This window comes from Panthera tigris, chromosome C1, assembly GCF_018350195.1.
Source record: "Panthera tigris isolate Pti1 chromosome C1, P.tigris_Pti1_mat1.1, whole genome shotgun sequence".
Classification (NCBI taxonomy): domain Eukaryota; kingdom Metazoa; phylum Chordata; class Mammalia; order Carnivora; family Felidae; genus Panthera; species Panthera tigris.
Genome location: NC_056667.1, coordinates 198,212,208 through 198,227,002, shown reverse-complemented (window position 1 = coordinate 198,227,002; position 14,795 = coordinate 198,212,208). Strand labels below are relative to the sequence as shown.

Below are 14,795 nucleotides of genomic sequence, written 5' to 3'. Positions count from 1 at the left end.
AATAGGTAATGGCATCTAGATGCATGCCCTACCTCCAGAAGGCAATCTCTGTGTTTTTGCAAAAGATACACCTGTGAGTCGTTTAATGGTAATAAGAGATGATTCTGTACATACCAGAACTGGAAACAAGACTTGTCCATTCTTGTCCCCATGGACTGGGGCTTCACTGATTTCTCCTTGTGTTTATGTGTAGAAATTGACAAGCCAGCACAGATGCAAGTGACTGACGTTCAGGAAAACAGCATTAGTGTCAGATGGCTGCCTTCAAGTTCCCCTGTTACTGGCTACAGAGTGACCACTACTCCCAAAAATGGCCCAGGACCATCAAAAACTAAAACTGCGGGTCCAGGTAAGAAAAACCAGCATCTCACGTACATCAGGATAAACAGAATAGGGTCACACCATATGGTTTTTAATATAAATGGCCACCTAGGTCTGAAGTACTATATATTTTCATATCATGCATCAGAGATCCCCATTTGTGAACTCAGGGCTCAAGATTGTTACAAACTCCCTCCATGGTAGCATTTTTAGGATAAGTGTGTTTCTACTTTTACATGCATAGTTCTGTTTGATGGTGTGAACATCTTACATGATTAGATCTATCTTTGTGGGTTTGTTTATCATGCACACCAAAGAGAGAGATGGTCTAACTTTTTAAGATCCTTTTAACTCTTGTTTTTGTTTTTATATAAAATGCTGGTGAAATCAGGATCCCAAGGTAGTATCTTGAGGTCAGGCTAATTTTCATTTTTTCCAAGAGCAGCATCCTTCATTGTTGGAGACATCATATTAAATTTTAAAGTGTCTCTTTTAGTTTGACTTTACTCCAGTATGGCAGTTTGTATTAGCAAAGAACGTGTTTGTCCAAGGGAAATTCATATCCGACTCATCCATGTTTTCATGGTAATTCTGCAAATGAAAATTCTGGGCCACCGTGTGTTTATTACGGAACTCTGAAAGTCACTTAGCTGACCTTACAGTGGATGACATAGATGCATTTGCTTTTCACTCCCTTTGCAGATCAAACAGAAATGACCATTGAAGGCTTACAGCCCACAGTGGAGTATGTGGTCAGTGTCTACGCTCAGAATCGAAACGGAGAGAGTCAGCCTCTGGTTCAAACTGCAGTAACCAGTATGTAACAGATGCTTATTTCCCATTTTCAAAGTCAGTTGTGTTCTTAGGCAAATGAATGCCCTCTGCACATCTTTTGCGATTATACCTAGAGAAAGCCAACTTGGTTAGTTTGAATCTTGAGCTGAGCCCTTTACGAACATTTTTCCTTCTTGGTGCCAAGCAATGAACATATAGGGAAGGAAGTTTGTGGAGCTATCATAGTTGCTGTGCTTTGAATTTCTTTTGCTCAAATGGCCTCAGCAAAATCTTGTTTGCCTATAGCAAATCTACAAAATATTTTGCCTGGACCTATTTTTCTACGACTGGATGGTAAAGTTGATTGCGGCATGCTTCGTGAAGCTATTATGTTCGGAGCATGTGGAAAACTGTCTGGACCAGTGATTAATGTAAATAATAGAGTGGGGAGAGAAGAGTTAAAGAAAGGTTGTAATAATCTGACTCTAACATTGAAAATCAACTTTACCGCTTCCAAGGTATAGAAAATTCAGGTCTGTGAGACTAACATCACATTGCAAAAACAAATCTGTAAAAACAAATTGTAAAAAACAAATTGTAAAAAACAAATTTCACAATATCGTAAAATTAATAGAAATAAATCCTCATTGTGGGGACATTTTACCAGGTGCCTATGTGTCTCACATACACCTACGTTTTGATAAGTGATGTAACATTAAATAGTTTCTAAAAAACCTATTCAGGTGTCAAGTAATTTTCCATTTAATAGTGGGTTCACTGGAATTTAATTCATCAGAGAAAATGGTATCTGCAAAACTGCTTTGCATGTTGTAAAAATGCTTATTTCACAACTTGCTTTTCACATAACCTCTTACCATTAATTTGCCTAACAGACATTGATCGCCCTAAAGGACTGGCATTCACTGATGTGGATGTCGATTCCATCAAAATTGCTTGGGAAAGCCCACAGGGGCAAGTTTCCAGGTACAGGGTGACCTACTCGAACCCTGAGGATGGAATCCATGAGCTATTCCCTGCACCTGATGGTGAAGAAGACACAGCAGAGCTGCAAGGCCTCAGGCCGGGTTCTGAGTACACAGTCAGTGTGGTTGCCTTGCACGATGATATGGAGAGCCAGCCCCTGATTGGAACCCAGTCCACAGGTATATCGGTAACTGCACCAGTGGGTGCTCACGGGAGCAGCGGCTTTATGCCCTGCTGAATGAATTATACTTTCTTGGGCTATTGATTCCCTGGAAGGGGGTTAAAAAAAAAAAAGCAGCCTCTCTAATAGAAAAGACCCTCTTTAGAAAGGAATAGTAATAAGCAACAAAGTTTAAGGGATATTCAGATACAGTCTCATAAAGGGAAGTTTTAGAGTGGCTTGGCTTATAAATAAGGCCATAAAGTGAGACAACTGAAGATGGTCCTAAAATTGTGAATTATTTCTTAAACCGGGATTCCCTGCGGTCACACTCGCCGTGCATAAAGGAAAGGAGTTTGGCATCCTAGAGCTTACTCTAAAAAAGGAACCCAAACTGGGCTATTTCCTAGCAGCATGATTCTGAGAACACGTAGGTAAGACCTTCCTTCTCTGGTTAGATATCATGTGCTGAGTGCGCAATTTGCTTACGGGTTTGGGAGTCAGACACAGTGGAAACAGTTTAGGGCAAATGCTTTCCACTATACTTTATCCGCTTGTGCTTTGTTTCTGAAGCAGAGTGGAATGCTAAATTTGTGTCTGTGTGGCACCATAAACCTTGGAGGTGACTATCTGTATTATTGCTCTTTGCTTCTCTTTTCTGCTTCTGTTGTGAGCCAATTTTCTTCTTATGCTGCACCACAGAGAATACTTCAAATTTAGCAGCACTATCTGCTGTGGGGTTCAAATAAAGAGGATAAAGACATAATTCTGTCTTTTGGGGATGGAATACTCTGTGAAGTGGTTTTCTATACAAAGATCACTTATCCAGGAAAAGGGCTATTGCTCATCTTTCCATATAAAATGGAAAATCAATCCTAATGGCCAATAAGCCAACTTGACTTTTTTTTTTTAATGTTTATTTTTTTTAAGGGAAAGCAAAAAAAAAAACAACTTTTCAAACCCAAAGTCCCTTAGACTTCTGGCATTTTTCCAAGTGTTTCCAGTGATTCTGAGAATTGGTGGATATAAAACACATTTTTTTCAGCAAACATTTTCTTTATTTTGCATCCCTTCTTGTACTTTCTCATACTGAATCTTGACTTGACCAGGGAACCCACCTCACCAAACAAGCACAATCTATACTTCTCGGAATTCACTTTAATTTCCCTTTTCCCCAGTTCCTATAATATAACCTCTAATTAATGACCATCCCGACAGCCATTCCTGCACCAACCAACCTGAAGTTCACCCAGGTTACACCAACAAGCCTGACCGCCCAGTGGACAGCGCCCAATGTTCAGCTCACTGGATATCGAGTGCGGGTGACCCCCAAGGAAAAGACTGGACCAATGAAAGAAATCAACCTTGCTCCTGACAGCTCATCTGTGGTTGTATCAGGACTCATGGTATGCAGTGCCCTTTTTCATTGGAATAAAATAAAGTTGACCCTTGAACAATATAGATTTGATCTGTGTGGGTCCACTTATATATGCTGATTTTTTATAGTACAGTACTATAAATTTATTTTCTCTTCTTTATGATTTTACTAATAACATTTTTTTCTCTAGCTTACTTTATTATAAGAGTACAGTACATAATGCAAATAACATACAAAAATATGTGGTGATCAACTGCTTATCAGTAATGCTTTTGGTCAATAGGGGGCTATTACTAGGATATTGCACAGCTCTTTAAATGTATTCTGTTTATTTTAAAAGATTGTATGTGTGTATGTGTGTGTTGAGGGGGGCAATTCATATATCCATAGGCTGAATGCATAAATCCATTTTGGTTATGCATTTTTTGAGCTCTTTTATCTTGGCAAGGAATATTCTCCAGTGTGTACCAATCCAGCCTGACTCTCCCTTCATTGAAACATTTTTAATCCTTCTAGATAAGCATGTGGAAAACTAGCCAGGAGTCTAGGATATGGATGGACTTCTTAACATAAGGCCAGTTTCAGGAGAAATGACAGAAAGAGGGTTCAGAGATAGAGTAGAGTGTTCTTTCTGCCTCTCGGTGGTCAGAAAAATTCATGATTGGCACCTGTCAGATCATAAAGGAGAAAAACAGGCCAATACCTGCTTTCCCCACTTTGTATCAGCTTTGTATCAGTGTAAGTATGTAAGTTAAAGCTTACTTTAACTTGACCCCTAAGCACATTTTTAAATTCATGTAATTAACACGTCCTGTTGATCATCTGCAGTGCAGGAATAAAACTCATCTAGGAATTTATGGGTTTTGCTAGTTTATTTTTTCTTTTATAACCATTGTGCTTTTCTAATGCTGTAGTGAAAATGCCTCGGCTTCAGTAGATCACGTTACTAAAGCTTACCGTGTCCTCCTTTCTAGGTGGCCACCAAATATGAAGTGAGCGTCTATGCCCTTAAGGACAGTTTGACAAGCAGACCAGCTCAGGGAGTTGTCACTACTCTGGAGAGTGAGTAATCAGGCATTTTAATGTCGACAGATATTCTGCATAAGCAAAAATGAAAGAATGGTAAATGATTTTCTAGATCACCAAATTCATAGAAGCATTCGCAATATGGAAACTGATTTGCTTGCCCATCTTTTTGACTGCCTACAGTCACCTTTTATGCCCTCCAGAAAGTGTGTACTGGCACATAAATGGAATCACTTCAAAATGTGATAATGTTAGTGTTATGAACTAGGACTTACATTTAGTTTATGCTCTAGTTGTTGGAAATTGTCTTCATAAATGCAGAGGCTAGACACATGGACTTCTGCTGTACCTTAACAGTACAATAAGTATTGGACAAAATTGGGTCAAAATTCTAGTTTTGTGCCATATCAATAATTTATAGTATGCTCTTTCAAAAATCACATAAAGTATCAAAATTTCCTAATCTATAAAATACAGTTTCCACTGCATATGTTGAGAGAAAAAAATGAAGCCTTATAAAAAGGACAAAATACTAGCAATACTATATATGTTATTGCTGGCTGGCCATATCATTGAAACTCCTACCACCCATATTTTATGTTAGAATAAATTAGTAATTTTAACACTTACTAAGATATTTGTAGATACTGTAAAGTCAGACTCAGAAACCACTAGTAATATCTGCAAAGGTTTTTATTTTGCAAAAAAAAAAAGCATGACAGGTGAATCTTTTCATACTTTCTAATTACTGTCAACCTTTCTCTCTGGATGCAGGGGAAAATCTACATATTATTAGTTATTCATAGAAATGGATATATCTAGTGTATAATAAAGAAACATTTTAAAATATCAAAACCTTACCTAAATGAGTCAGCCGGGCGCTAATCTCCAGTTGTGATCTGTGCAGATGTCAGCCCTCCAAGAAGGGCCCGTGTGACTGATGCTACGGAGACCACCATCACCATCAGCTGGAGAACCAAGACTGAGACAATCACTGGCTTCCAAGTTGATGCCATCCCAGCAAACGGCCAGACTCCAATTCAGAGAACCATTAAGCCAGATGTCAGAAGCTACACCATCACAGGTCAGGGAACTCACTGGACTGATCCCGTTTGTTGATTGCCATTCATGACATAAATTAGCTTCTCAGTTACTCTGCCACTTGCAATGATTAAATTTACTGTCAGTGTTTTACAATAATCCAGATATAATATTTAAAAACTCACTTTCATACTATGATTAGAAATCATTGTATTCTGTGAATGCCTGATTTTGTCTAATGCTTGCCAAAGAAATGGCACAAGTTCCATTTATTAAATTTAAACTTTCATCTTATATAAAAATATATATATAACATAATGCTTAAAACCAAAAGAAACTAAATAGTGGCATACAGTTCGTAACATTAATATTGATTATAAAACATAATTAAATTTTAAAAAGCAAACAACACTACTTCATAAAAATCAAAGTGGTAGTCTGAGAATGTTCAATATCTGGGTCAATTTAGGTCTGGTTACCAGCCAGTGACTGATTACAATAAGAGAAAACACACTCAGCAGGTGCTCGCCCCTTATTCTCCAAGACGACCACTTCTAATAGCATTTTTTTAACTTTAAAATGTATTTTAGCCAGTATCTTTGTATGCATCAGTGATTTTCTTTTGAGATATGTTTCTTATTAGCACCCATGCCACGCTCTAATTTACTGCTCAAACGTGGTCTGTATGGGATGGTAGAGGAACCATGAAAATTGCACAGGAGTTTGAAAATTCTCCTAAAAATTTAAGATCAGATAAAAAGCATCTGTTTACAAATCACAGGTTTACAACCCGGCATGGACTACAAGATCTATTTATACACCCTGAATGACAATGCTCGGAGCTCTCCTGTGGTCATCGATGCCTCCACTGGTAACTACTTTTTTTTTTTTTTTTGTAACTACTTTTTTACTGAAGAAATGCCATCAACTTATAGGTGATCAGTGATGTGAGCTTAAGAAACATAAATGAGACTGACGTTGTATTGCAGATCACAAGTGAATCATTTTTATAGTTCTAGAACTCTCAGATTCTCTCAAGTCTGTTGATAAGGGAGGGAAAGGAGTGTGGGAATAATTTCCTTGCTTACTCACTTTCTTAGAGACTTAATTTTGTTTTCTTTTAGCCATTGATGCACCATCCAATCTGCGTTTCCTGGCCACCACACCCAACTCCTTGCTGGTATCATGGCAGCCACCCCGTGCCAGGATTACTGGTTACATCATCAAGTATGAGAAACCTGGGTCCCCTCCCAGAGAAGTGGTCCCTCGTCCTCGCCCTGGTGTCACAGAGGCTACTATTACTGGTATTGGGGTTTCCATGTTGCTATTTTCCTCCAGACTCCCTAGGACACACAAAGCACTTAGCAGATCCCAACTATGCCTTTGATGCTGTATCACGAGAACAAGAAGCCCTGTTTCTGATACCTTCAAAAAGCATTCTCTGTGGAAGAGCTGTAGAGCTCAATACATCTGAAAATACAGGAATTCATGAAAATGCAGTAATTCTAATACTGTCATAATGGCATAACTAGATTTATTGGCTATATGTTTGCCAAATACTTGTCAGTCCAGTCCTAGAAAAAGACATTTTTCAAAACAAACTAATTGTGATCCTGTCCTCCCATGAGCTCCCTAAAGATCTGATGATCTTACAGGACTTGCCAGAATGCCACCTGCCATTGCCCTCATTGCCCAGTTTCACAGACTAGGTCTTGAGGCAAAGTGATTCCCAACCACCCATATTGGGGAGAATGCCTGGAATGGAGAATAAGAGTTGTGCATCTCAGTGGGAAAGATCATAAGCCTCTGGTATTATTTTTGTTCCAGGAGATTAAAATGTTAAACTATGTACAGGATATCATCTGGATTTTAAAATACTATGGAACACAGAGAAACCAGAAAGAGATGCTGCTTTTTTAGAAACTTTGGAGGAAGGAAAATAGAATCAGATGTGGAAGGAGTTGAATTGGATACTTCCTACAGGGACCACACAAAGATTGGCTGCTTTCTCTTACAGAGTACTTACCTATAGTCTAACTTTTCATTGACCCTGTCACTGAGGACCATCTGGTTATTAGGCCTAAGTAGATTCATGTATACAATCTGCAGTGATCTCCCCCAAATGTGTATTCCACCAGTGGTTTATGATGCTGATAGACTTTCTTGAATTCAAAAGGGCAAATAAGACCATGTGTTAAAGGAATACCCACAAAAAACTAGCATAAACATGTTTACTCAGGTGTCGGATTTGGTAGGAAAATTATTAATTTGCCAAGTGGTCATCCTATGTGGAGTATTTGGGTTTTGCAGGAAAAAGGTGAAATCTGTTTTACTTTTCAGGAGGCCAAAGGCCAGCTAGAGAGAGGATGCTTGCTCCCCAGTAGCATCAACTTCCATTTGACTAGCTGAGCATACAGACTTTAATGTGATGATCTGTCCTTCCATCAGGTCTGGAACCAGGGACCGAGTATACCATCCAAGTCATTGCCCTCAAGAACAACCAGAAGAGTGAGCCTCTGATTGGAAGGAAAAAGACAGGTAAAGGGCACCTTCTGGGTAGGAAGATAATCAAGACAAAACTAATTATAAGTGATAAATTCTGCCGTGAAAAGGTTCTCGAGGTTTTGATACCTTTCTCCTGGAAATTGTTTCTTAAACAGCTCAGCATGTATATTGTGCTCTTTGATATCATGAATAACCTAACATAATCGGCAACATTCAGTTTTTTTTTTTCTTAGCCAGTCAATATAAAGCCTTCTATTCACTTTTCAAAAATGTAAGCCAGTTATTAAAATGTAAAAAGCAGGTTGCTATTACTGCTCTTCTTTTATACCTTCTGTTGAAGTTAATGTGAAACAAACAAAAAACAAAAAAGTAGGGAGAATAATCCCTCCTATTTGTCTTTATTTATTATTTGGTTTCTGAAACTTGAGCTAAATAGTTTTTTCAACTTTATGATTCCAATTTCAGTTTAATTTGAAGAAAATGCTAATATTTATGCTGATAGGAGAGTTTTAGAAATAAACATGTATGTATTTTTATCATTTCAATTCATGAAAAACTGTTGAGTCAGACCTCTGGAATTCTCATACTTCAGATGCTGAAATAATTAGTCTGGACTCTAGTCCTTATAACATGATTCTCAAATGAAAAAAAGAAGAAAAAAGGCTGCACATTTCAGTTCCATTAGGCTTAATTTGAGCAGAAGCAGCTTCTATGGGGCTCAGCGGTTCAAAGCTTTATGTGTATGATAAACTCATACGAACGCTTTTTCATTCTAAACTATAAAGAAACCTTTGAGAAAAATCATAAAGATTTCTTTTTGGAAAAAGTGTTTTGTGATTTAAGAACTGCTAATTTTCTAAGGGCTTTGATCAGATTGATAAAGAGTCATTGTTGCCTGAATTGATAACGACTACTGCTGCTACTTTTGGGAGCTTAACACGCTTTGCTTTTTTGGCTCTAACCTCTCTCGGCTAGATGAGCTTCCCCAACTGGTAACCCTTCCACACCCCAATCTTCACGGACCAGAGATCTTGGATGTTCCCTCCACAGTTCAAAAGACCCCTTTCATCAACCCTGGGTATGACACTGGAAACGGTATTCAGCTTCCTGGCACTTCTGGTCAGCAGCCCAGTGTTGGGCAACAAATGATCTTTGAGGAGCATGGTTTTAGGCGCACCACACCGCCCACAACGGCCACCCCTGTAAGGCATAGGCCAAGACCATATCCGCCGAATGTAAATGAGGAGATCCAAGTTGGTCATGTCCCCAGGGGAGACGTAGACCATCACCTCTACCCTCACGTTCTGGGACTCAATCCAAATGCCTCTACAGGACAAGAAGCTCTCTCTCAGACAACCATCTCTTGGACCCCATTCCAAGAAAGCTCTGAGTATATCATTTCATGTCATCCCGTTGGCATTGATGAAGAACCTTTACAGGTAATTGCTTTTCCTCTTTACTTCTGAGTTGCCTGGAAATAAGTAAGCTAGGTAACTGAAGTGACCAGAGCTCAACTATAAAGTGGCTCTATTTCTAGTACCTTTTAGAAAGGTGACATGCGTAAGCCCTGATTCTTCTTTTTAAAATCTCAGGATGCCTTACTTTGGGGGATGTGCCAAAAAGTATCATTAACTTTTGTTTAGTAGAGAAAATAAAATAACTTCTATTATTCTCACACATTTGGGACTCCTTAGTAATATGGACAAAAAGTTATCTGAGAAAAGACAGATCAATATCCTGCCTGAACTTACATTTGTGCAAGAAGGGCTAAAATGCCATCCTTGGGACACCTGGCTGGCTCAGTTGGAACAGTATGCGACTCTTGATCTCGGGGTCGTGAGTTCGAGCCTCACGTAGAGTGTACACGTTACTTAAAAATGAAATCTTTATAAATAAATAAATAGCCACCTTATAGTTTGTCCATGAAGAATCCCATTATCTACAATATGTCTAAGGAGAAGGAACTTAAGTGAAGCCGTGCATATCAGCTGTTACAAGCGATGGATTCTCTAAAACTTTTGTTCTTTGTCTTGCTGGTATCAATTTTTATTGTGTTCTTATTTTTAGAAAGTGGAAGAGTTAAAAAACAAAAACAAAAACAAAAGAAACTGACCACACCGTGAAAGTTTCATGAGCTTAGAAACATGAGTTTGAGGATTTGCCAAAATGCTTTAAGGCCCCCATCTGGGGGTCACATGCCACCTTGCATAGGATGAACAGATCTCGCTCGTGGCACAGTGTCCACATTTTATGTGAAATGGGGTGGTGAGGGTTTCCAGTGGGCTTACACAGACCTGCGATTACAGCAGGACGAAGAGGAGACTGGCTATTAAGTTACTGAGGGCTCCTGATAACTAGGGAGCACAGAGGGTAGATTTTTGGCAGGTCAAATAAAAAAGATGGCCTCTCCCCCAAGTTCCATTTCTCTCTACGGCTGGTTTGAGACCTTCCCACTGTCCTTCCTTGTTTGCTTTATTTACGTAGCGCGGGTTACTGATAAGGGAATAGGGCAAGTCACATGAATTCCTCACTATAACGCTCTTTCCGTCACTTTGGATGTGCCGATAATTGCAGTTCCGAGTTCCTGGAACTTCGGCCAGTGCCACCCTGACAGGCCTCACCAGAGGGGCCACCTACAACATCATAGTGGAGGCACTGAAAGACCACAAGAGGCACAAGGTTCGGGAGGAGGTCGTTACCGTGGGCAACTCTGGTACGTGCATGCCTGGTTACTCAGGCACAGGCTCCCCTCTGGACTACCCCAGAGACCCTTTTTCTCTTGACTGAATGTTCCTTTGTCGCTGTTGTCTTTTAACTTTGGGAGGTAATGCCATTAAGTAAATGAGCAACTTTAAATGCAATGATTTTTCCCTCATGATATCCAAGTATCTTTGTAAAATGCATCTACAAATAGTTTCAAACAGTGTATGATAATAGACCTGGAAGGGACCTCAAATATTATTTAGTCCAACATTTTGACTACCTGCCAGTGAGTATCTGAATTGATACAGGGCACAAGTCTCCTGATCTCTTTTCCCAGGCCCTCTGCATCTCACCATGTTGCTGCCTCTTCAGGGATTTTTAAGTACTGGAACTGATTACCTGTAAAGGAAATTCCTTATCTGCAGACATTAGCGACTGCTGGTTTTTGTTCCTCATGTAAAATGCTGCCAACATAGCCCCCTTCTGTTCAAGGAGCTCCCTTAGTCCAGTGTTATTTCAGTTTCTTTTTCTGATTATATAGGCCCAAAGCTGAAATAGAGGTTAAACGGTCACCGACTCCTCTTTGCAGCACTTGCAAAGTCCTTTTAAGCCAGTAGTGTATCACCTGCTTTTCAACCTGCATCAGCTGAAGATTCACCAAGGAACATGAGATAGGGAATAATCGAAACCATGAACCTTCCATCTTCCCACCAGAGGGTTCTGTATCCCACATCAGCAGGGAGTGCTAAATTCTATCCCTGTCAAGGGAGGGGCTTTATTCCAGGGTCAGCTGCCGAATGTGTAGTACACAGATGACCATGCTACTTTACGTGTATAAATGTCTGTGAATTTAAGCACTTGACTATTTGGTGGGGGGATCATTTTGTGCTTGTTGTGTTATGTATCCATGGTAATGCATGCCTTCTGCCTTGCATGGTTTTACTAGTGGGGAGCCACATGAAAGGAATTTTCAAAAGCACAGAGGTCTTTGTGCTTTTCCACATCATTTTTTTTTCTTTAAGATTCCATCTCCATAACTTAAGTCAGGTGGAATTTTAACTCCTGGCTATTTTTAGGAGGGTTACCGAAATCCCTAGTAACACTTCAGTTTCCTTTCATTTCTCTTTCCAACCCAGTATCCCCAGCAGCAGTATTCTGCATTCTAGCCAGGTTCTCCTGGCTTTTAGACATGTCAGACTTCTTAGTTGCTCTCAAACTCTAGTTTCTTCCAGGGTGATGCCTTTTAAACTATTAGCCACTTGAAATATCTATTGCTTTTGAGATTTTGATGTTTGCACTATAAAAAGAAATAGACCCGGTGGGATTCAAAGTCACCGAAGTTAGTTTATTTAATTTTTAGAAAATCATTGGAAGCATGCTTTGTTTGCACAGATTACTTTAAGTTTTCTCAAAACATAAAGACCAAGATCTGAGGCAACATGAAGAGACCTCATTACTCATTCCTGAGTCGTTCATATCCCTTGCTTTCTCTTATTTGAAACAGTTGATTTTATTGCTAAAGTAAAGCAGTCCTACTATTATGATAATAATGTACAGAACCTAGGATTTTTGCACTATTTTTGCACGGTTATGCAAAGCAAAAGCTGCAATAATAAAAGTGAATATTGCATTCTAATGGTATATAAGAATGGCTGAGACTTTTGCATTAAAAGCAAAAGATGCTCTCAGGAGCACCTGGGTGGCTCAGTCAGTTAGGCATCTGACTTCAGCTCAGGTCATGATCTCACGGTTTGTGAGTTCAATCCTCGCATCGGGCTCTGTGCTGACAGCTCAGAGCCTGGAGCTTGCTTCAGATTCTGTGTCTCCCTCTCTCTCTGCCCCTCACCTGCTCACTCACTCTCTCTCTCAAAAATAAATAAACATTAAAATAAATAAATAAAAAGCAAAAGCAAAAGATGCTCTCTAATATTTTTTACTTGTTGAGCACTTTCTAAGTGTTAGCAATGGACCAGTGCTTTGAATTCATGCTATAATATCCACCTTCACAAGATCCTGAGCAGGTAGATATATTTTTATTAGTATCCCCGTGTTGCAGGTGAGGGAAGTAAGACAGAGAAATGCAAAGTAACTAGCGTAAGGTCCCTCAGATACTCCTGGAGAGACAGTCCAGCCTCTGCGTCCCGCTCAGGTTCTGAACTAGCTTAAAATGCCTTGAGATGTGTTCCATGTTTTGCCAGAAATGAGGATTTTTTAGAAGTGATGGCAAAAATGAAATGTGGGCTCCTTTTAAGGTGCTTGGGCAAGTGTTCACTGGCAGCATCTAAGCACTGTTAGAGCAGCTGATGCATTGGGTAGAACAGAGACATGTTTCTTAATGCTGCTGGGATTTCTGGTTTAGACTAAGTCATTATAACCGTAATTCGGTTTTCTCTTTATGCTCCAAAACCACCAATAAGATGTCTTTTCTTTTTCTTTTTCCTCCTTTTCTTCATGTAGTCGACCAAGGCCTAAACCAACCTACAGGTGACTCGTGCTTCGACCCCTACACGGTTTCCCATCATGCCGTCGGAGAGGAGTGGGAGCGGCTGTCTGAATCTGGCTTTAAGCTCTCGTGCCAGTGCTTGGGCTTTGGCAGTGGGCATTTCAGATGTGACTCATCTAGTGAGTAGCTTGCTTTGTCCATCTCCTCCGGTTCCAGGCGTTAGCACAGTGTGCCAAGCAAGCATGTTTGGCAGACAAGGGCTCTTCCAAACATGAAGCAAATGAGGGGAGACTGCTGGCCTCAAAGTAACATTTTGCATCATAAAAAATGATGGGAAATTTTACTTGTTAACTCTTGCCTCATTTCCAGGGTTATGGGGCAATATGACTATTAATTAAGAATATATTTGTGATGATAATGTGATTTTTTTACAAAAATTTTCTGTTAAGATAATAAAGTCAAATTCTCTGGAGCCAAGTCTGATGAAGAATAGCAGAGACATGAAGGAATCCCAAATCTTTTTTAATCTTTAAAGTTGAGTAAGCTCAGAGGTGAACATTTATGCTCATGCTCTCTTTCAACACACACCAATCATACACATATCATAATATATACACACTCTCATGCATACACACCCTCATATCACACATCCATGTACACACATCAGGTAGCTTGAATCTTGCCACGTAATGTAGAGAGAACAGATACTCATCTCTACATAATTAAGAATCGACTTCATTTGAAATATATTTGAGTTTCAAACTGTAAAAAGATTGTAATATTTTTAATTATACTTTCAGTTAAAATGATCCTAGAAATAACTTATTATGCTTTGAGATTTAACATTAGAATTTATAAAACTCTCATTTCTGCGTTGTTTTTTTTTTAGGGGATGTGATTGTTATGGACAATTGGTTTCTTTTTATAGGTGTTAACCATTATGGCTTATAAATGAGCCTCCTACAAGACATATCCAGAAGTTGTATTTGGGGAAATCCAACATAATAGATTTTTAAGAGATTTTCAGACTAAAATGTGAAGTGGTTTAATTCAGACTAACATATGAAGACAACTAATTTTTTCAATGCAGGCTGGTGTGCTTGACCATCTGAAAATGGAAAGATGGAGCAGGTGTGCCCTATGCCGTTCAGTAGGAGTTGGAAGTTTTAGCATTTGGCATCATTTAGGTGGCTCTTCATTTCTGAAACTGAACTATTTTAAGTTTGTATATTTATTACCAAGCTAAGTACTTAGGCGCAACTGTGGGAGCGGAGCTATAAGGATTTATGTGATGCTTTGGCCCAACTCACATGTCCTTTGCTTATGTGTCGTAATTGCCAAAGTAAGGAGTGACCGACTTGATAAAAGGGAAGAACTGGTATACTGTTATACACACTTCTGAGGTGCGTTTTGTTTTGGAGATTAAAGACATCTTTTATGTGTAGTAAAGATACAGCACT

At 39.3% G+C, this 14,795-nt stretch overlaps 1 protein-coding gene across 12 annotated transcripts in view; it reads left to right on the top strand.

The window, feature by feature from the left end:
* Positions 1 to 14,795, top strand: part of FN1 (fibronectin 1) — a 69,157-nt gene that overhangs the window by 48,479 nt on the left and 5,883 nt on the right. For 2 of the 12 annotated variants that reach the window (XM_042995285.1, XM_007086095.3), the window contains 12 exons: positions 194 to 349; positions 1,024 to 1,137; positions 1,989 to 2,258; positions 3,458 to 3,645; positions 4,592 to 4,679; positions 5,551 to 5,727; positions 6,466 to 6,555; positions 6,809 to 6,988; positions 8,133 to 8,222; positions 9,522 to 9,628; positions 10,764 to 10,902; positions 13,350 to 13,514. In XM_042995285.1, coding sequence (XP_042851219.1) covers positions 194 to 349; positions 1,024 to 1,137; positions 1,989 to 2,258; positions 3,458 to 3,645; positions 4,592 to 4,679; positions 5,551 to 5,727; positions 6,466 to 6,555; positions 6,809 to 6,988; positions 8,133 to 8,222; positions 9,522 to 9,628; positions 10,764 to 10,902; positions 13,350 to 13,514 — 1,764 coding nt within the window. Of the gene's footprint in view, positions 1 to 193; positions 350 to 1,023; positions 1,138 to 1,988; positions 2,259 to 3,457; positions 3,646 to 4,591; positions 4,680 to 5,550; positions 5,728 to 6,465; positions 6,556 to 6,808; positions 6,989 to 8,132; positions 8,223 to 9,164; positions 9,629 to 10,763; positions 10,903 to 13,349; positions 13,515 to 14,795 lie in introns of all 12 variants that reach the window. The other 10 variants (XM_007086094.3, XM_007086090.3, XM_007086092.3 and 7 more) reach the window with 5 other exon arrangements.